At 43.4% G+C, this 23,332-nt stretch overlaps 1 protein-coding gene across 1 annotated transcript in view; it reads left to right on the top strand.

Annotated features, from left to right (window-relative positions):
- Positions 1 to 23,332, top strand: part of GRIN2B (glutamate ionotropic receptor NMDA type subunit 2B) — a 416,455-nt gene that overhangs the window by 102,341 nt on the left and 290,782 nt on the right. The window contains exon 2 of the mRNA XM_040968253.1: positions 2,302 to 2,730. Coding sequence (XP_040824187.1) covers positions 2,320 to 2,730 — 411 coding nt within the window. The 5' untranslated portion in view covers positions 2,302 to 2,319. The remainder of the gene's footprint in view (positions 1 to 2,301; positions 2,731 to 23,332) is intronic.

Raw genomic sequence — 23,332 nt, 5'->3', positions numbered from 1 at the left:
CACAGACACACACACACACAGAGCAGAACAGATAGAGCTAGACCAAGAGCACACTGCCACTTTTTGGTTTACTCTCCAAAGACTAGCAAGATCTGAGAACTGAGTCCAGGGACCCATGTACTTAAGCAATCACCTGCCAGCCCCCAGGGCATGCATTAACCGCAAGCTGGAATCGGGAGTGGAGTTTGGACTTAGAACCAGGCATTCCAGTGTGGGATGCAGGTATCCCAGCTGGCAACTGCACTACTAGGCCAAATGCCAGCTGCTATCCTCAGCTCTTTGAGGTGCTCCTGCTGTCCTGCCTCCGGAGATTCAGTGCTGTATACTCTCCATCTAGTGACACTTTTCTTGAAATTCTGGGAGGAGAAAGTTAGTCCCAGTTCACTTGCCCATCCGCCTGGTTTTCAGAGCTTATGTAATCATCAACACAGAGACAGAAAAACCTCAGGTGTGAATTTGGCCCAGACATGAACGACTAAGCTGCAGGTCTCAATCACAAAAACAAGGCAGTCGATACTAGGTCTCCTTGTTGGCAGTGTTGAAGGATGAATGTAACAGCAAGGGTTTCAAAATATTTGCTGCCAGAACTCGGATAGACTTTTGGGTTTCTTCAGCCACAAAATGTCCTTGGTATCTTAGATCCAAATCACTAGTGCCCTTTGCAGGGGATCTTCTCAGCCTGAATACATTTCTTTTTCTTTGGTTATTGAACACTTCTGCACCATGCTTATTTCTTTCTTGGCTGCATTCTCCGTGTTTGTTGGGCCCCAAAATCTTGGCCTTCTTCAGACAAGTAAAAGATGTTAAGTGGCATTATGATTGCATGTAATCTCTGTAGAAGAATGAGAATCCTTGCTCTGATTCTGGAAGGTGCCATTTGTAGCATATTCCCTAGAGTTAAAAAGATGCCATGTTCATGTATTGACATGTTGGTATTGCAATGTTGTTGACTTTGGGCCATTATGTAACTGTTTTGAGTTTTAGTCTTCCATTTTGAGTAATGGGAAAGAAATGTCTAATTTATCGGGTTGCCATGAGCACCAATAAGATTGCATATGATGAAGTGCTGAACCACACACAGCATGTAACAGCTGTGCAGTAATTGATTATTTAAAATAAATCAAAGCAGCATTAATAGAACCAGTTCTATTGAAGTAAGGAAAGTGCTTTGGGATGGATGAGAAACATAAAAAGAAATGATGGAGGCTTATATTCTGTAGAGTATTATGTCTTTGAATCACAGTGTAGGATTTAGAGGCATATGTGGAAATAATAAGGCATGGGTCCTCTGTAGGTGAAAGCTGATGAGCTGTAGGAAAATATGGAGACAGTTATTGTTGAAGTCATTGCTACATGATGCTGTTGGGAAAAGAAATTAAAAACCTCTCAAATATGGTTTCAACATCACTAGGACTATTAATAGTAGTTGTGTAAGATACAATAATTGGAAACCTAAGCAAATCAAAATAATACTGTTCTTTACAATGCAATAATATGAAAGACAGTGTGGTATAAAGCAATAGAATACAGATTGTAATATAGTGGTTGAAAGATCTGAGTTCAAGTTTGTTTCACTTACTTAGTTCATGGTCTTAGGAAGATCATTTAGCTCCTTGGAATCAACTTCAACCTCTATAAAATGAGGATATAAATTTTTATTAATTTTTCACAGTAGTTACTGGGGTTATGAGAATCAACTGAAAGGACTAATTAAGAAGATCATCTAGATGCTGCTGGTTCTTAATATTTAATATTAACAAAAAACCATTAAAATGGTAGTTGAAGAATTTTCTGGCTGCTGTTCCTGAGGGAAACTTGAGCTGAAGGCAGCAAAGTGTGGGACTTCCTAACTGTGGCTTGCCACATCCATCTTCTGTTGCTGGCCTCTGCTAAGCCCATTTTACTGATCACTTTGCCTGACCTCTACAAGAGCAGTTCAAGTACAGGATGTCAGCAGAGAGCCAGGACCTCCTTCTGGACACCCTTGTGACGGGCATGCACTTGACCTAATCACCCAGGACCCTTTGTAACCTCTGTCCCTCTGTTGAGTCTTTTTGCAGCTGGTGGCTACAGCAGTGGCATCTTTGTCTTTCTCAAAGGTATCTGAGGATTTGAGAAGTTTCTTTTCCTCTGTCTCTCCTGAGCAAACATAAGAGATAAAAGAGGAGATTGATAGAAGTTGGGTTGGATGACCAAGGAAGGGAGCTATGATCCTTGGCTTGTAGTATTGTGCCTCTTCACGTACAAGCTCTGCAGCACTGGTGTCGTCTTAACTAGGCTCTTTCCTCTCTTTGTTTCCAGGGAGTCGAGAAGTTGAAGATGAAGCTCAGAGCAGAGTGCTGTTCTCTCAAGTTCTGGTTGGTGTTGGCTGTCCTGGCCGTGTCAGGCAGCAGAGCTCGTTCTCAGAAGAGCCCACCCAGCATTGGCATCGCTGTCATCCTTGTGGGCACTTCAGACGAGGTAGCCATCAAGGATGCCCACGAGAAAGATGATTTCCACCACCTCTCTGTGGTGCCCCGTGTGGAGCTGGTAGCCATGAATGAGACTGACCCAAAGAGCATCATCACCCGCATCTGTGATCTCATGTCCGACCGGAAGATCCAGGGGGTGGTGTTTGCTGACGACACAGATCAGGAAGCCATCGCCCAGATCCTCGATTTCATCTCAGCACAGACTCTCACCCCCATCCTGGGCATCCATGGGGGCTCCTCGATGATAATGGCGGACAAGGTAAGAGTGGCTGAAATGGGAGGAGCGTGGGGCGGATAGTCGTCTGCGTTGAGGTCTGAATGCTGCATTTGCTTGATGGCAAAACTTGGTTGTACAAGATGAAATTTAAGCAGAAGGCATTGATTGAGTGGATAGATGAGGCATTTGTTTGTTTGGAGGTGAGAGTGAGGGAAAGATGGCTGGCAGTTGCAGCTCCTATAGTTTTGAACAGGTGTGTATCTTTGTGAATAAACCCACTGAAATGATGGGAGACATTTTTTTCCTCCAATAGGCTCATGAATATCTTCAAAATTTTAAATTATGACATACTCGATTCTTCTTTGGCAATATATATTCTCTTCCCCCACCCTCATTCTAGTTTTAAGAATTATAAAAACTCCCTCGAGGCAGATAATTTCTCTCCATGGAGATGCAAATGTCACAGGGAAGTAATTCTTGTTCATCACACACATTGGTCTGCTTCTGCTTGTACAAATGGATTTTAATCCTCAGCAGCTGTATGTTCCCCAGGCTAAGAATGGAGGGCAGTGGTTCATTAACTTAGTTGCACACACTGAAGTAGCCTGGAGAGCTCTCTCCCCCACCAATGTCTGGGTTCCCTGTTCTCTGTGCTGGAGAGCCTGATTGTTGACTGGGTTTTGGAATCATTGGAGGTGTGGTTGGTAGGAAAGAGCATTGGACCTGGGTGATGGAGACCTCAGGATGCAATGTTTGCATCTAGTCTGGGGCTGCCTGGGTTAGAGTCCTGGCTCTACTCAAAATTCTAGCCTCTTGCTAATGAACATTCTAAGTAGCAGTGTGTGATATTTCAAGTAGTTTAGTCCCTGTCACTCACATGAGACCTAGTTTGAATTTATGGTTCCTAGCTTCTGCTTAGCCCTGATGGGTATTTTGGGAGTGAACCAACAGATGAGAGCTTTGTCTCACTATCATCTCTTCCTCCTGTCCACCACAAACAGATTGCTAAAAAGGAATATAAATGGTGGTGTAAGCTTTTGGTGCACTAAGCCACCACTTGAGATGCCTGTATCCCATTTCCTAGTTCCTGATCAAGTCCTGGATCCTCTATTTCAGACCTAGTTTTCTAATAACAGGTTCCCTGGGAGGCAACATATGATAATTTAAATCTTTGAAGTTCAGGCCACCCATGTTTGAGACTGTGGACACTTCCACTGTGTCCGTGGGCTCCTGCCTTTGCTCTGGACCAGCTGCTGCAAGCATTTGGCAAGTCAACCTGCAGATGGAAGATTTTCTCTCTCTCTCTGTTTCAAATTGAGTGGAAGAAAACAATGGCAAAGATAGGTAATTATATATATATACATATATATATACACACGTTATATATATGCACACATATATAAATTATATAGAAAACTCACCAGGTGACTATAATATGTGATTAAGTCTGAGAACCACTGCTTTATAACTGCAAATATAATAGCATCTCTTGTAAGAACGTTAGATGAGTTGTCCTGTGAATGAGTGATTATCATTTGACACTGCTGCTTATTTCTAAGGGCACAGAAAGTGTTTTGTTTGGGGTTCTAGTTTGCTTTTGCATTTTCCAGTTGTTTTTCCTTGCTTTATTGATTAGTATTCACTGCTTAGGTAAAGCTCTTCTCACATATATATGTTTCTTTGTAACAATTCATACTCTAGAATGATTCATTTCTCTTTACAACATTTATCATTTTGCTTTGGATTACTAAAATCATCTCTACCATAACACTGTCATCTTATATTATCACCTTGGAAACTGCCTTGAGTTTTAGATTGAAAAGACACACTGTATGGTTAATGACATTTGTAAACACTTCAAAACCTAGTACAGACATGCTGGTTGGCCGACTGATCTACCCACCACAATAGTGGGTTGGCAGAGGCTAAAATAACCTTCCATAACTGTTACCACCACCTGTTGGTGGCAGGAAAAAGCACTCAGCTCTGTGGCAGAATTCCCTTCTCTTTAATCTATGAAAGATCAAGTTAAATGTCAGTATGAGAAAGATGTTCACATGGGCTCAGGTGCAGATATCAGAAAACGAGTGCTGGCAGAAGCAGCCCATCCTAGAAAGTGGAAGAAAAAATGGATAATATAGACTGTGTGTGCCTAAGCCCTTTGAGTTTTTGATTCAGGTAGATGTTTTGAAATATCAATGTCCTTAGCAAATGGTATTTCCTTTTAGCAGTGGTATTTTTGAGGACACAGTATTGTATTGAAAAATACTGGCAGGGACATTTTTTTCTGAATGTTTAAGTCCAAAATAAGAGCATACTTCTTTATAGAACACACAGTTGAAAATGATTTATTTTTCTTTTGCTTATGTGGGCTATTGTGTGTCCTGATATATCCCTTTTCCCAGTAGTCAATACTGATTTTATGTTTCTGTATCTCTTACAAATCTTCAACATCAATTTAAAAATATGAAGCAAGATACAGACCATGCAGAGACCTGGGCTGTCTTTCTCCTGGTGTATCCTAGGTGTCCTGAGGATGTTGACCGTGTGACAAGCACTTAGTACTTCATCTGTACATCTGTACTATTGTGTTTATTACTCTGAAGTACCCAGTGAGCTAAGTGTGGATGTTCAGTCTCCATCTTAGAAATGGGGTAGTTGAATCTCAGGTTAAAGAACATATTCAAATCTATGTAGTGAAGATTTTGACAGTTAGTTGCTGGCTCCAAAAAATACTCTAGAAAATGATATGACTCCAACAGATCTCCCATACCTCTCTTTTCTTTGCCTCCTATTCTGTTGCACAGTGTTGTCAAGGCAGGGGATATCTGACTGCATGGAGCCCAGCACCTGATCCATAATAAACTGTAGTGCAATGTTGTAGATGCCCAGGGTGGGTGGCTGCAGATGAGTCTGGAGTAGGAACCTTATTGACTTAGAGGGTCAGAGCACCAGGAGCCCTGACAGCTTGTGCCATGGAATGTTCATGAGGAGGCAAGTGGAGTTCTTTGCTCTAAGAAGCAACTCTCAAACATTAAGCACCTCCAAATCTAAGACCAAGTTGGCTCTTTTTATAGCAAATGTTTGTTTTTAAGTACCATTGCCATATTTTATATATATAGAATGGGGACATGCAGATTGACAATGATGAATTGATTATGGGGTAATAGGACAAAATATTTGAAAGTGGACCTGATGCAGAAAATCTAAGACATGTATTGTGGCTGCCTTTAAGGCTTGCATCAAACATCCAGATGGTGAGAAATAAACCTTCTGAAGTGCTTCTAGGAATAGGTAACTGCCACTAGCTTTTAACCTAGGAGTTGTTGATCTTGTCATGAGTTGCTTTGTTCAGTGTTCTTGTAGAGGGTGCATTACAAGGATCAGTTTCCATTATTCAAGAAGAGTTTTTTTTTTTTTAACAGAGAGAACCATCACATTTTATTCACTGGTTCACTTCTCAGGTGTCTACCAGAGTTAGAAACTCATTCTAGTGTCCTGGGTGAGTCATGGAAACTGGATCAGTTGAGTCATCAGCACGCCACTGCCTCCCAGGGTCCACATTTGCAGGAACCTGAATTGAGGAGCCAGAGCCATGAACTGCATGCAGGCATTCAGATGCAGAATGTGGGCGTTTTCAATCCCAGCCTGAATGCCCACCCCTTCCAGGAGTTTTTATGTAGAATATACAGCACATTACAAAGACGTTGGCCAAAGGCAAAGCAGTTTTAGCACTTCAGCGCCTGGTTTGATAGTATGTAGCTGTTTTTGTTTATGCCAATTAATGGAAAAATATTCATTAGTACTCTGCCTTCTCAATTAGGAATTATGCCTTCAGCTATGGTAGAATGAAGTAGGGGGGTTAGTGGAAAAGAGCCACTAAAAGCTCAGAATTTAGCTCAGATCAAAACTGGTTCTATCCATGACTTCCTCAATATTTAGCAGCCAGCCCCTTCCTTCAAACTTTGACATGTTGCCCACTTGGTGGAGATCGTCATCTATTGGTCTTAGGGCTTTGGGAGATTAAATGATGTGGGACCTAGCAAGTGCTTCACTCAGTGCCACACTCATTAAGCAGATTGAGCCAAAGCTTGTATGGACTTGAGAAAGTGAGAAGGATTCATGATGCACAGAAAGAACAGGTATGGAGACCAAAGAAAAAGAGGGTTCAGGTGATAATCCAGGGGAGGTCTCTGGGATGTAGGGTGGGGCTCTTCAAAGTGGTATGGAACCTGGCAGGAGCGTGCTAACCAGGGAAATTCTGCCAGTCACTTGTAAGAGGAGACTGTTTTGAATAGGAGCAGAGAATATTTAAAAATGTATGAGGTGTTTTTTTTGGCAGTCCCTCACCTGAGTATAAAGAACCTATTTGTTTTCCCTTGTTCTAATTGTTTTCATTTTCCCCAAGATCCCGGATTTAGAATGTCTGCCTCAATCCAAATAATGAACTAAAGCTAGTTGCATTTTCATTTTTTTTTTTCTGCAAGGCTTCCGCACTGATTGGCTGAAATATTTCTTGAATGCTCAAATCGTAGCTTGGAGAAGTGAAGTCACTAATCCACTGTGTTGCAGCTCACGGTGAGCAGTGGGATTGGAATTCAAATCCTCAATCTCTATTTGGAAGCTCCATCCTTCTGTTCTATAATTCCGCTTCACAAAACACTGAGCTGAGAATTATAAATCCTGAATTTTAGTCTTTAATCTGACAAGCCTTGAAATTTTAGGCATTGAAATCTCTTATGATGGGGCCAGCATTTTAGCATAACAAGTTAAGCCATGGCTTGTGATGCTGACATTCCACATCACAGTGCTGGTTCAAATCCAAATTCCATCCAACTTCCGGCGAATGTGCCTGGGGAGACAGCAGAAACTGACCCAAGTATTTGGGCCTCTGCTACCCTCCTGGGAGACTCAGATGAAATTTCTGGCTTCTGGTTTCAGATGGACCCAGACCTGGCTTTCGGAGCCATTTGGGGCAAGATCTTCATCTCTGTGTATCACTCTGCTTTTCAAATAAATAAATCATGAAAAAAAACCCACTTATGCTCTATGATGCTCAGTGTACCATTTATATAAGATATACAGTTAGTTTCTGCCCTACAGGAAGAAAAATAGAAATTTACGATGCCATGAAGTTAAACAACATGTTACTAGATATGAAAGTCTCCATTACGCAGCTACTGTACATCCCCTTAAAAGCCATAAAACAAAACCATGTTTGAATTCAGCAAAATCAACAACAGGAAGAAAAAAGAAATTAACAACACCATGAATATAACTGACTTTTAAAAGTGAATGAAGAAATATTAATAAAGGGTTAGGGTCTGGACATAGATTGGTTGATCAGAGTGAATAGTAGTTAAGCCTTTCCTCACTCATTTCTCAGTAAAGGACATGTGAAAGTAATATAATGTGGAGTCTCTTGCTATGATTCTTTCTTACCTAAATTACTCAGATTTGTATTCAGTAATGTTCTTATTTTTTTTTTCCTGTGTAGGAAATCACATTTTGAAATCTAACAGGGGCTAGGAAGATGGTCCCTATTTCTTTATGTAAGAAAAATAGCTACTATAATCTTGAAGCCCATATGTCCCATGCCTTATCCTGTTTCTTTCCTACTTTCTGTTGTGCATCCCAGGATCTGGTTTAAAAGAAATTGGCCACTTGCAAACCCAGGCACATGCTAAATGCCTATAAAATTTGAAAGCCCAAAATGTGTTAGGCATTCACAGAAATAAAGGTGATTGGTGCCATAAAATAACACATGTACCATCAATGCTCACACATCCTTGATGAAAGAGAGGCTGTGTCTAGGAATGCAGTGGTGTTACAAGTGGACAGCACAAGCTTTGGATTCAATAGCCCTGAATTCATATGAACTCTCATTCATAGCCACGTAGTCATAGCTAGCCTGTCCAGTCTCTGAACTGCTCTCAGAGGGTTCTGCCTTCACGGTGATGCAGTTGCTGACTGCGGCAGCATCCTGGTTTATTGGAATTGCAAAGCAGAGGCATTGATTTCCATAAACTGATACACACAGGATATAAACAATAAAGATAAGCACATTAAAAAAGAATTAACAGAATAAAATCACATTTGAATTAAGTGGATTTAGAAGTATTGATAATATAAGAAAAGTGAGTTATTAAATACAGAAACTTAAAGGTACTAGTTAGCAAGTGTCACTCTAGATACAGGAGAACAGTTAATTTACCAAATATCACTAGCTAATCTTTACTTGGTTACACTCACATTGCTGTAACACTCCCTTGAATTGTGATTTATACCCCACGGGTGCATTTTTGTTCTGCTATTCTTTTTGCCTTATTTTGTATTTTATTCTCTAGTGGTCCATCGTGCAGGAGAGTAATACTGAAGACTATTTTACCTTTTTTGGGATAAAAAAACTTTTATTGCTCTACTTTAACTTCTATGGGTGAAGAAGCCCTGGTTATCATAAATAATGATATTTTGGTGAAAAACTCTCTTGGGGATTCCTAGGAGATGCTCAGAAATGTATGAGAATTTTTTTCGATGGCATAATGACGTGTATGTGCATGTACTCTCGTGTGTGTGTGTGTGTGTGTGTGTGTGTGTGTGTGTGTACTCCAAGCACTAATAACCTGGAGATAATGTGTATTACATATCCTGCTGTGTATGTTTTAGAGCCAGCCAGGAGCTTTTCTGTGGCATCTGGTAGAGCAGTTATGATGTCATTTTGGACACCACCATCTCATGTGGCAATGCACAGAATACAACTGTGCTCTGACTGTTACTTTCTGCTACTGTAGATCCTAGAAGGCTGCAGGTCATGGTCCAAGTAGTTGAATCCTGCCACCCACATAGGAGAACCACTCCCTGGGTATTTGGAGAGTGAAGCAGGGGAAAGAGGGCTTTCTGTCTGCTGTTTGTCTCTCCCTGCTTCTCAAATCAAAATATTTAAGAATAGCCTTACCCAAGCATCAATTATGCCTCTATTGGAAAAACATCTCTGTAGTCCATCATCATGCAAAACTCACTGGCCTATCAATAAGGAAGCAGACATTAAAAAAATTCCCTGGTCCTTATTCTCCCTCTCTTTATCCTTCTTTTCATAACTCAGCTGCTTAAAGACAGCCTGGACTTCCTTGTCTCTTTGTCCAAGACTCCAAGCCCAGTGGACTTTCAGGAATTTCTCAGTCTTCCGCAGTAGAGACCACTGTTGATTCTTCTAGTGCTAGTCACGAAATTGGGATGACAGAAGCGATTTGGTTTGTCACAGTTTTGGCGGTGGCAGCAATGACAATGAGAGAATGTAGAACATGGGTGGGTCATATCCATGGAAATTTCTAGCCAGCAGTTCAACTTGGATGACAAACTAAAGTGATTTGGCTTGGGCACACAGATGGAAGCAGAAACAGGAAAGTGAAAATTGTGATGGTTCAGATGGCTCACAGTGAGGTGTACCACAATGGAGGAATAGCCAGAGGTGCTTTTGATAAAGCAGCACAGTTATTAAAGAGATGAATAACAGAGTGGGCCCATATTGTGCTGCAGCAGATGAAGTTACCACAGGCTATACCAGCATCCCACATCAGAATACTTACTGGTTAGGGTTCTGCCACTCTATTTTTTAAAGCGTTAATTATTTTTATTGAAAATACAGATTTACAGAGAGAAGGAAAGATGGAGAGATCTACCATCTGCTGGTTCATTCCCCAAGTAGCCGCAATGACCTAAACCGATTCAAAACCAGGAGCTTATTCTGGGTCTCCCATGAGGGTACAGGTTCCTGAGACACTGGGTCATCCTCTCTTGCTCTCCCAGGCCACAAGCAGGGAGCTGGATGGGAAGTGTAGCAGCTGGGACACAAACCGGTGCCCATATTGGATCCTGGCAGATAGAAGGAGAGGATTTAGCCACTAGGCTGTCTCACTGGGCTCTGGACACTCTGCTTCTCCCATGCAAGTACTAACCAGGCCCTACCCTGCTTAGGTTCCGAGATCAGATGAGACCGGGCACGTTCAGGGTAGCATGGCTGTGACATTCTACTTCTGATCAAGCTCCCTGAAAAAGTAGCAAAAGACGGTGCAAATGTGGGTTCTTTGCCACCTGTGTGAGTGACCCAGATGGGGTTCCAGGCTTTTGTCTTCAGTCTGGCATTGGGGAGTGAGCTAATAAGTGGGAAATTCTCTTTCTCTTTTTCTTTCTCTGCCTCTGCCTCCCTGGCTTCCCCCTTGCTTCACGAAAATATAATCGAAATAATTCTGTAGAAGGACAAGAAGATAGACAATTGTAAAAACCAGAAGAGTTATACAAATCTAGGAATTACCACATTTGGTTATTCCCCTCCCTCGGATTGTAATGAGCCTGATCCACCTTCTCACATCTTCTACTTCCTGTTCATTTCTCCTACTCCCTGCACCTGCTCTGATGGCTGGCATCCATATTTTGTTGAATGCACTGGCATGTGGAAGTTTAACCTGTGGCTTTTTAGAAACTCAACTCTGATGGTTACATTTGCACTGAATATTGTATTGGCTCACCAGTTGTGCGGTTCACCGCTTCCTCTGTGATGGGGTCCCAGGCCATCTCTGTGGTTTATCTTCACTGCCTGGGACAAGGATGTCGAGCCATTCTCGATTCTCCCTAGCTCCCTGATGGTCCTGGCAATTTGACATCTCTGGGCCTGTGTGCCACCTCCACTCCCTGGAATATCATCTTTGTTGTCCCCATAGAAACACCTTTCCTATAGAAATGCCACCACCACCTTGGACTCTTCACAGAATTGGCTGTTTTCTTTTGGCCATATTCTTGCTTTAAAAGTCACCTGTCTTTGTTGCATGTTGGTCTCCCTTGCTCTCTAGTGGGCTCCTTGTACAAGGCTGGACTTTACTAGATTTTGTATTCACAGCACACACCATGGTGCATGGTGCATGACTTAGCTAACCTCATTAAATAATAGACGCTCATAAAACTGCGCATCCTGTGTACGCACTGCAGTGGATTGAAGCTTGATCCTCCAGAAGTTGTGGGCATATCCTAACCTCTAGAACATGTAAAAGTGACCTGATTTGGAAAGAGGAATCTTTGTAGATGTAATTAAGGATCTCATCATGAGATCATCTTGAATTATTCAGGTGGGTCCTAAATTCAGTGACAGTTGTCCTTACAAGAGACTGAAGATGAGAGGATGCAGACACACAGAAGGTCATGGAAAGAGGCAGAGGCTGGAGTTACTGAGCCATTAGCCAAGAAAGCCAGTGGAAGAGGCCAGGCAGGAATCCTGCTCAGGGTCTTCAGAGAGACCTTGCCAACGGCTGTGGTCTCTGGAACCATGAGAGCACATATCTGTTGTTTACTTTCTTAAAAGCAGAGTTCTGGAGGGAGAAGGAAAAACAGGTTTTTCATGCACTGCTTCACTTTTAAATGGTCCCAATAATGCAGCTGGGTAGGCCAGTCAGGAGGCTGAAATTCAATCCAGGTCTGCCATGTGAGTAGCAGGGCCCCCCAGAAGTTGAGCTATCTTCTGCAGCTTTAGCAAGAAGCTGGATCAGATGCAGAGCCTCCAGTATGCTGATGGCCACGAAGGATGCCAGCATCACAAGTGACAGCTTAACATGGCACACCAACATTTCAACTTCCTATTACTTCAGGCCATCAAGTATGTGGGCATTTGTTGCCATCCTAGAAAACTAATGTACACCCTAGTTAACATGGGGCAGTCTTCCTGACTTTGTGACCTTTTGCAAATTGCTTAAAATCCCTGAGCCTTCTGCTTATCATCTCTGAAACCGGGAATAAGAAACAGACCCTGTTTATTCAGATTATTAAAACAGGTTGTTAGAAGTGCTTTAGGGAGGCCTGGCAAAAAGTAAGGATTTTTAAGTGTAGGTATATGAGTGGGATTTGGTATGTTTCCATTGAGACCAATGGAAACACAAGCCTTCAGTGGTAGGATCTGAACTCTTTTAGACATGTGTGCACTGCCAACTGAGCCATGCCTCGTCCACAGGAGTGCTAGAAGGGTGAGGTATGGGTGTGCGTCGTTCCCCTTAGCTGTCCTGTTCCTGGGGCCTCTTGAAGAACTGTGGGGTGGTGAAATCTGTCTTTTAGCTCCAGTGCTTCCTGCTGTGTGCTGAGCTCTCTACTTGCTTTTATGCTTCTGTGCATGCAGGTGAGCATCTGTGTCTGTGTATGTTGTATGTGTGTGTATGTTCTCCCTTTTGAAGGCAGAGTGTCAGGAGCAGAGAGAGACATTGCTCTAGTTTATTTAGCAGATGTTTGCGATAGCCAGAACTAGGCCAGGTTGAAGCCAAGAGCCAGGAACTTCACCCTGGTCTCCTACATGAGTGGCAGAGGCCCAAGCACTTAGACCATTTACTGCTTTCTCAGGTGCGTTCGCAGGGAGCTAGATTGGAAACGGAGCATCTAGTCCCAGAACCAGTGCTGTGATGTGGGAATGTCAGTGTTGTAGGCAATGGCATAAATTGCTGTACCGCAGTAGTGGCCCCAGTGTGATTGCTGATATACTTTGTAAGGGCCCAGCTAGCAACTGCTTTCCTGACCCATGCTCCTCGTGCCCTCACACATTTCTTCTCTGCCTCAAATCAAGATGGCTGCTTCTGTTCTCATTATTCTCTTTTATGTCATTCTTTCCGTAGTCCTGATTCAAACCACAATTACTCCTAGTGTTATTCTATTAGCTCTCTGTTCTGCTAGACTATGAACCTCCAGGGAAGGGACCATGTCTTATATATCTCTGTATTCCCTGAGCCTAACTTATAGCTAGGCGTATAATAAACCCTTAGTACACATTTAGTAATGTATGGGTGAATTAATTACTTAGGGGCAGCAGATGTCACTTATAATCAAGAGAAAAGTATTTTAAACCCAAATGAAAACGGATGACAGGATTAATCTCTATGGATGATGGCAAACATATTCCTTATCTTTAGGCTACTGTATCCAGCACACACTCTCTGTCTCCTTTCATCTGGCCGGACACCAACAATCAACTTGGCATTCACATCTAGAGTGCTGACATTCACATCCATTTTGGTTCTAGCAGGGAAGAGGCTGCTTTAGGTTGTGGATGCCATCAGAAATAGCCAAACAATTTTTTTATTATAATAGCGTTTGCATGTTGGAGACCATGTTGCCCTTACTGGCACTCTGTCCAAGGAGGAAGAAATAAAAAGCCATTTGTGAAAGTTTTGAAAGATAAACATGTATGGCTCATTCTAATCAACATGGCATCATTGAACTACATTTACTCAATGAGACTCATCTCTAAAGATTACAACAGGAGATTTTGAAACTTCTTGTAGCAAACAACTTCCTTTTTCATTCATTCAAAAAATATCTTTTTGAAGTATCTGCTGGGTGTCAGGAACTGCCCAAGGTCCTGGTGATATAGTCAGTAAGAGATGTGTTCTTATGAAGCACTAGTTGTCAATAAACAGAAAATAGTGGTAAATGCTTTCATGAAATCAGGAAGAAGAGGTGTTGTGGTATTACTCTATTATATTTAGGCCTCAAAGGACACAACTCCTGGGATTTGTATGGTAGGAAAAATTGGAACACGTGAAGATCTCCAAAGTGGAGTTTTGGCAGACAGCAGCAGGTGTGAAGGGCCCTGAGCTGGGAACATGTTCTGTTGTCTTTGTTGCTTTGTGGTGAGCAGTAGGTATTGTGGAGTAGAAGAAGTGCTCTGGGGTCAGACTGTGTAGAATCTGGGAAGAGTCTTGGCAAGGAGCTGGGTCTTTTTTGCCTTATTCTAGATGGACAAGAAGAAGGCTGTAACAGAACGTCTCAGAGGATGGGGTTGTAGACCTTGGAGTCTTTCCTAGTCCATATTGTGTTGCTGTAGTACTCAGAGCTGGAGAAATTAGAAAGAAAGTAGGTTCACTTAGCTCATCATGCTGCATGTAGAGAAGGTGAAGCTCATGATGCCAGCATCTGTTCAGCTTCTGGTAAGGATATCATGGCATGTCACAGTGTGTCAGAAGCAGAAGAGGAAGCCAATGCATGCAGAAATGCAGGGGAAAACAGAGAAGGCTGACTTGCATTGTAACAACCTGAGCTTGCAGTAAGCAATCTATCTGTATAATTACACGACTTATTCTTGAGAGACCTGTCCAAGCTCTTGAGAAAGATATTAATCCATTCACTGGAATAGTATCCTAGTTATCCTAGTATCCTAGTTGCCTCTCATTTTGTTCCACCCCTTCAAGGTTCTGCCACCTATCAATGCCACTCTCCTTGGGGCCACACATGAACCTTAGGGAGACACAGCGTGTACAAACCCTTGCAGAGCCATTTAGAGTTTTGGCTTCATCCTTCAAAAGCCTGATGACTTCCCACCTTGTGTGGAATCTGTGATCTTAATGCATGTGTCTATTGGTTGAATACTCATTAACCTTAAAGAACTATCCTGAGGATTAAATACCTTTGAAGTCATTTGTGTCTTTGCCAAGTACATGTCTGATTTTGAGTCAATGGAAGTGATTATCATTTCTACTAGGACTTAAATATATACTTCTCTTATCTACGGATATTGTAGCAGTTTTCATTGTCTTTAAATGTGTTTCCAAAATACCAGGGAAGGTAAAAGCATCCTGGTTGTCTTCACACTAAAGAAACAATTACCTCACCTTCTGAGTTCTTGGTATCCCCATGTGTTAATGTCCTTAGCTGATGCCTGAGTTTTTGTGGACACAATTATAGCCAGCTACTACTTCCTCTCCTCCCAAGCGGGGATTAGGGCAATGAAATGGACCTCCTTGAGCATGGACAGCAGCAGGGAGCTTTCATTGAACTTTGTGGGTGTTGAGAGGGAGAGGTGGTGCAGCGAGACAGCTGGCCAGGGTGGCCTGCCTGGAACTGAGGATCTCTGGTCCATCCCCAAGTCCTCATGGTCCGCCACCAATGTGTCTTTGATGCATTCTGTTGTCTTAGCAACATGTCCAGAGTTGTAGGGAGCAAAAGCTTTTAACCTTTCAGTATCACGTTGCTAGGACAACAGACTTCACTGGGAAACCATGCCTCACTGCAATGCTGCCTGCTGTTGCCACACATCCCTTGCCTCCTACTGCTGCTGCCCACTCTTCCTTGTGCTGCATCCATTTGCACATCTCTGCTTGTTGTGCCTTTATGGATCCACTCTGTTTACTCCTTCCAATTCCCATTGCTTTTGGTTATTTTAATTGCTCCTGTGTTCTTGTAGTTCATATGCAAACAAATGTAAGTGGGAAAGAAGGAGTTAAGAAAACACCAACATGTAGTGTAAACTGGCATCTGATAGTGGTTCTTTTTAAAATATTTGTTGTATATATTTGAATGGCAGAGTTAAAGACAGAGGGAGGATGGCAAGAGAAGTCTTCCATACTGTGGCTCATGCTCCAAATGGCTGCAACGTCTGGAGCTGGGCAAGTCAGAAGTTAGAAGTAAGCAGCTTTTCCCAGATCTTCCATACACATGAGCCATCTTCTGCTTTCCCAGGCACATTTTCAGGAAGGTAGATCAGCAGTGGAACATCCAGGACTCAAACCTAGAACCCATATGGGATGCACGTGTCTCAGGTGATGGCTTTATTGATTACACCACAGCACCAGCCCCTGATAGTCAGCCTTGAACTGACTGAACCTTGGACTCAGCAGAGGAGTTATTGCATTTCATTATTATTTTAATATAGATACTTTAGCTCACCCTTAATGATTTTGGGACAAAGCCTCACTAATGGTTACTTCTGTACAGTTCCTCCAAGGTTTCCTGAGATATCAGCCAAATCCACAGCCCAGTGGTGGTAGAAGACATTACGAGGATGGAGTGATGGATAAGGATGTGTCTGTTGAGCTTTCTTTGTATGGGCCTCAGTGTGGTGTGCATGTGTGACTACTTAGCAAACAATAAGGAGGAGGAAAAAGTGTTGGCAACAGATGGGAAGACACTATAGACATGAGAGGGAAAGGGAAATAAACCAAGTGAAGAAACACTGAAAAGTATAAGAAGCAATAGGACTGGGGATGAGGAAAGTTGGTCATCAGGTGTCAGGTTCAGCAACATTTGTCTGATTTTTCAGGTGTAGTCTGGCTGTGCAAGGTCTTGGTGTGTATCTGGTTGCATTGTTCTCTTTGCTATGTCTTGAATCCTGGATTGTCCCTGGTTAGTAGGATACTGGGATGGGCTATATGTAGAATTTTACGGAAGTCAACTTCAGTCTACTTAAAGATGGAACCTGCCAGGTATTGCTGCATTTATACCACAGTGATTTGCCCACCTTTAGTCTATATAGCATTGAAAGGAGATTTAGAATTTAGGCAGCAGAGTTTTGACCTTTTATATATGAAGAATCAGGGTCAGAAATCAAAGTGATTGTTCCATGTCCTCATACTAGAGGTGTCATCCTGGAAACTGAACTGACTTTATGAATAATCATAAATCCCATTAATAGCACTGGTATGCTTTACTTTCTCCCAGGCAGTTTCATTTACTCTGTTCCATTGGGGAAATATAGCATGTATCCTCAGAGGAGAATATCCTAACTCCCTGAAGTCTCCAGGAGGCAAGTAGGTCTTGGGAAAATCCTATTTTTTTTTTAACAATTTATTTTTATTAGAAAGGTAAATCAGATTTTATGGAAAGCAGAGACAGAGAGAAAGATCCTCCATCCACTTAGTTGACTCCCCAAATAACCTCAGTGACTGGAGCTGATCTGACCCGAAGCCAGGAGTCAAGTGCTTCTTTCAGCTCCCCCACGTGAGTGCAGGGTCCCAAGTTTTTGGGACATCCTCTACTGCTTTCCCAGGCCTCAGGCAGGGATCTGAATGGGAAATGGAGCAGCCGGGACACAAACCAGCACCTATATGGGATCCCATATAGCCACTAGGCTGTCAACCAGGCCCTGTATTCTGTTTCTTAGTCTTGAATGGGATCTAAACATTCAGAACAAGAGACTAGCTAAAGAACAAAAGAGTGGGGTAAGAGACAAGAGAGATTAATATCTTTCATCTGCTTGTTCTCTTATCTAGTATGGGAAATAACAGGGCCAGAGCAGCTTGATGCTAGGAGCCCAAAACTACATTGGGCCTCCTTCATGGGTCTCAGGGGCTCAGATATTTTAATCATCATCTGCTGTTCCCAGTATTATCAGGGATTTAGACTGGAAGCAGAGAGGCTGGAACTCAAAGTGGTCAAATATGGATCGTGGGCTGCACCAAAACATCTGTTCCTCTTTCCACTTAAATTTATATTTTCAGGGCCCGGCGCGGTGGCGCAAGTGGTTAAGTCCTCGCCTAGCACGCCCGGGATCCCATATGGGCGCCGGTTCTAATCCCGGCAGCCCCGCTTCCCTTCCAGCTCCCTGCCTGTGGCCCGGGAAAGCAGTTGAGGATGGCCCAAAGCTTTGGGACCCTGCACCCGCGTGGGAGACCCGGAAGAGGCTCCTGGCTTCGGATCGGCATAGTATCGGCCCGTTGCGCTCACTTGGGGAGTGAATCATCGGACGGAAGATCTTCCTCTCTGTCTCTCCTCTCTGTATATCCGCCTTTCCAATGAAAAAATAATAAAAATAAATCTTTAAAAAAAAATTTATATTTTCAAATTGACTTAATTTGAGAGTCAAATGGAGAGGTCCCATATGCTAATTAATTCCTCAAGTGCCCACAGTGGTTCTGAGCTGCCCCAGAAACTTTAACAGGGAGCTGGGAACTCAGTCTAGGTTTTCCACAAGGATGGCAAGAACACAAATCCCTGAGTTATCACCTGTTGCCCAACCGCAGTGTGCATTAGCAGGAAACTTGGGTTCCTGCATTATGATACAGGATTCTGTTGAACCAGTCAGCATCTTAACTGCTAAACCAAACACCTGCCCTTCTTCCTACTTCTTGAAAAGTCTGATAAACCAGCTGTAACTGCTGTTGGCTTGTACCAGAATCCTCATCAGTCACCACAGGGGATGTCCAAAGGTGGCTTCCACTGGCCTTGTCCTCAGCATATGCCTGCTGCTCCTCTCTCCATCGCTTACTCTCCCTGCCCGTTATCTTGATGATCACAGACATCTTTATGTTCAGGTCTGGTCTTTAGGTGAACAAAATCTGTGTTGGGGTGGCTGAAAAGATATCTAAGTGAGCTTAGGCAATGCATATGAGAGGAAAATTTATTATCCTGTGGGAGAATCCTTTCCAAGAGAAGAGAGCCCCTTAGTTTCCTCACCTCCTTATGGAGGCCAGGCAGAATCCACAGGTGCACTGGGTATGCATTTGTTGATAGTGATAGATCCTTTGAAATCAGATGGGAACAGGCCATATGCTCTTGGCAGAGGCCTGCATTGCAAGGTGGGATGGATGAGTGAGATGTGTTTTTGCTAGTTCTTTTCATCTCTAACATCTGTGATCCTGTGAATAATTTCCTTCCCCTTGGCCTTGTTTGGCTGCTTGCCCAGAATATCTGCCAGGACCTTCCTCCATACTCCCATACCTCTCTGCATGGAGATCATAGAGGGTCTTTCCTCTGGATGGATGGCTCTGGACACCAGACAAGGACATGGAGGCAGGGGAGAAGGTCTAAATTTGGTTCTTAGAGATTCAGACAGGAAGTTTGATTGCCACAGTCCCTAGAACCAGGCTCTTCGTGTTTTACAGGCTGAATGGTTGCAGGCAGACAGATCCCATATCCATGCTACTGTGAAGGGCTGGCGAGGGGGGCAGTGGCCAGTACCCCAGTTCTCATCCCTCTTGCCCGCCCAGCAGATTCATTTTGTCTTTCTTGATCCTAGATGCTGAGAGTCTGTCAGTACTAGTGAACACCAAGGTCACTGTTGTTCCCTATGGTGATTTTTCCCAAGCAAAGTGATGTTGTTCTTTCATTTGGCCCTGCAATGTCTGTGCCCGAGGGAAATCTCATCAGTTCGTGAAAGGGAGGCAGAACTGATAAGCCCATGAGTCCTTACTGGGATCATTTCAGTTGCTCCCAGAGGGAGACTAGATCATTGATTGCTAGAAATACTTATTTGTTAAAGATAGGAAAGAATATAGCTGTATTTTCTCTGGGCCCTCTGACAAAAAGGCCCGTACCTTCCCTGTGGTGTATCTGAGATGGCTTAGCTGTTACGGTGGGGCCTCTGCTGCTTCTGAGGTTTGTAAGTACCTGGAGTTGGGCTTTCTGTCTGCTGGGAGATAACATGAGAGCTTAAACAGCGTTCTTTTTTATATCTCTTTAACTTCTGAGTAACAGCCACAGCTCCATATGTCATTCTGATCTCAAGGGTGACCTCTAGGAAGAGTTATGCAATTTGAAAAACATTTTTGATCTTTATAACAATTTTGCTTGCCTGCTTCTTGTCTCCCCTTTTGACAACTTCCATTGCATTGGGTTACTTGGTTCCCCATGTCAACTTCGATTGCCCACGAATGAGGCTTCTCTAAAGAACACAGAATGATTGCAGTCCTGGGTCTTCCCTCCATGGAGCCCCTGAAGATTTTCTCCTTGCAAGTTCCTGTCTCATTGCAAACTCAGAAGATAATCTATGTAAGCCAGTCTTTGCCATGGACAATGTGGGTGGACAAAAATGACTGATGGTTTGCCCTTTTCCATCTTAAGTCAGGGGAAGAGATTTGCAATGGTGGCATTAGGAGACCATGATGAAACATTTCAAACAGAAGGTTCCTTGGGGACTGCCAGCAGTCACGTCATTTACAGGGAGCCTCATCAATCCTCTCCTGAGACCAGGTTCCATGGGGTAGATCTTGCTGTCAACATAAACTCAATAGGGCAGCACTCGAGAGGGGTGTTAGTTGTCAGCTGAGCAGGGGATAGGCAGGACCTGCTCCAGGGTCCTGGACAGCAGTGGTCAGTGGAAGCAGCAGGACTGTGCAGCTGTTTATGGATGTGGAGGAGAACCAAGCAAGCAGAAGTGGGAAGCTGAATCAATGAACTATGAATTTTTCACATAGTAGACAGGACTCCTGCCCTACTTTTGTATGAAGAGTACCAGGTGCCTTTTACTTCCTCCTTAGACTGAACCTTCAGCCAGTCTGCAGGGTCTGCGGCTCCTTTGGTCCTCTCTGTTCTCCTTTTTCTTGATGCCCTACTCTCTGTCCTTCTCTCACCTTGTCCCCTCCCAGTCTCCTGTGACCCACTCTTCCACATGACTTTTACTTAATGTGGTGCACACAGCCATCTTTATGCTTCATCCTGTCAGTGTCAAGGTCCCTCAATGGCCTACCTTTAGACATGGCACAGTTAAAAGTTCCCAGGTGGTCTGCACTTGACATCTGGAGCTGTCAACATTAGTTTTATTGTCTGTGGCAAGTTAGTTCAGTTGGTTAGAATTTCGCTTTTAATGAGGCCGACCAAGGACTTGTGGCCCAGGTCTGTAGGGACCCTGTTAGTGACCTTTTATCCCAGGGCAGAGGTGAGCTTCAGCAATCGTTTTTCAGATTCCCACCTGGGTCCCTATGGGATTCTGGGTCAGGACTTGTGGCTGTATCGATGTGAATTGGGAATATACATACAACATTTTAAAAGTTACTGCTTGAGAGAGAGTGTGAACTCGCATCTGCTAGTTCATTCTTCAATACTCATACTAGATGGGGCTTGGCTGGGGCTGAAGCCAGGAGCAGGGAACACAACTCAAGTCTCCCACAAGTGTGGGAACATGCTAATTACCTAAGCCATCACCGTGGTCTCCCTTGATTTGTATTAGCAGGAAGCTGGAATTGCAAGCAAAAGATGAGCATCAAATCTCAGCAAGCTGATATGGAGCATGGAAACCTTAACTTCTAAGTGAAGCACACATACATACAATTTTTTTTTCGAAATGTAGAGGTTTATTGAGATATAAACATTTGAGAACATGGGAGATGGAAAACAGCTACCACACACACACAGATGCTGGCTGCAGGGCAGCTGAGCTGAGGTATGTCCTCGCTGCCTGGGCTCCCCCGGTACACTCACGTGGTCCTGGTTACCACAGACGGAATGTGGGCAGGAGGGGTCAGAACCCCTCTCCTGGGGGCCCCTGCTGGCATCCTGCTCTTGGGCTCACTGAGAGCTATGCCTTGCAGGTGGCCTTGGGCAGGAAAGAGGCTCTGAGGAACAGAGATGTCGTACCTGCCATCTGTGTCCCCTGGGTGGGATGAAGCCATCCTTCAGGACAAGCCCCTGAAAATGACACACTGGGCAAGTGTTTGACATACACACATCTTTAAAAACTTTATCTAAGGTCACTAAAAATCTACCCTTGATCATTTTAAGGGTGTTAACCGGGCTGATATAGATTTAAATCCCACCTGCTTTCATTTGCTTATGTGCAGCTATCCCATTTAATGCTCTCATGCCTCGGTTTCCTTAGCCCTGCAGTAAGGTAAACAGCTACAACTGCATCTCATGCCTGGCTTCTTTGAGCCTTCCCTGACCTGTGCCTTCTGGTCCCTGGCTCTATTTTCTTACTCTGTTTCCTGTCCTAGTTGTACTTTAATTTTTAGCCATGTTATAGGAATTGCCCCTTTCCTTCCAGTCCTATACTTCCTTTTCTGCTCTACTGACCTGTCCTGTTCCTTGTGCCATTTCTGGCTCTCTGCTTCATCAGCTGTCATGAAATTTTCACTTCCCTCTTAAGTGTATTTCCCGATCCATTTCCCTGTTATTCATTGCTTCTGGGCCCTTCCCTTGGTGGCTTCTGGGAGAACCCACAACTCTTAATTATTTAAAAGCGTGGGAGAATAATTACAGAAATCGTTTAATTACTTTTTTCACATAGATGCTAAAGGCTTCCGTTGAGCTAAATAAGAGTGGAGTTGGGCCTGTCAGTAGGCACGCTTGATGGGGGAAGAGGGTTGGGCTGGGGATAGGTGGGACGGGAAGGGAAGGTTGAGTGGAGAATACAGCTATAAGGAGTCTACAAAAGTTGGAATCTCACTTGACAAAGAACTGGAAAAACTATGAAACTATACATGTCCATGGTCGTATAAAGTAGAAGGCTTATGTTACCAATATTTGAATTGGAGGAAGAGAGAATAGAGTTAATTATTTTAATAATTCAAATCGTGGGTGAGGCAGTGCCTAACTTGCTACTTTTTTTGGTTAATTCTTCAAACTACTTCATGGGGTTGAATGGGAATATTCATTTGATAAGCAGTAGGTGTTACAATGGAGTCTAAACCAAGTGACAAGTCAGAAGGTCTGGTTCTATATCCAAGCATAGATTCTTCACTTTGGGCAAGTGTCTCTCACTCTGTTTTGGCCTTGTTTCATTTGTTTTAAAGTTAAGGAAGTTGGGGCTTAGAGTGGAAGCTACCAAAAACGTACAGAGTCAGGGTGAACAGATTCAAGGTCAACAAGAGAAAGGAGACATGGTGGCAAAATTTAACAATTTGTACTCAGGCTATGAGATTGCTTTAACCAGAATCCTTATTGACATTCAAGTTTCGGTATGCCAGGGGTTGCAAAGAGCAGATGGTTGCTCCATAAATACAGGGGGGAGAGGAAAGGAAACCCAGGGAAGGAGTGCCTTATTTTCATTCCCGCTCCTAGATTCACTCCCACAGCAGAGAATCTACATGAACCCATGGTCTCTCTAATCTAGGCCACAGACCATTCAGCTAGAGTTCATCTCAAAGACCACAGCATCTATTGCCCTTCTTTTACCACGGGGAGGACACTG

This window comes from Ochotona curzoniae, unplaced genomic scaffold, assembly GCF_017591425.1.
Source record: "Ochotona curzoniae isolate NIBS_2020 unplaced genomic scaffold, NIBS_Ocur_1.0 contig_1482, whole genome shotgun sequence".
Lineage (NCBI taxonomy): Eukaryota > Metazoa > Chordata > Mammalia > Lagomorpha > Ochotonidae > Ochotona > Ochotona curzoniae.
The sequence above is the reverse complement of the archived record's forward strand: the minus strand, read 5'-3'. Positions and strand labels throughout refer to the sequence as shown.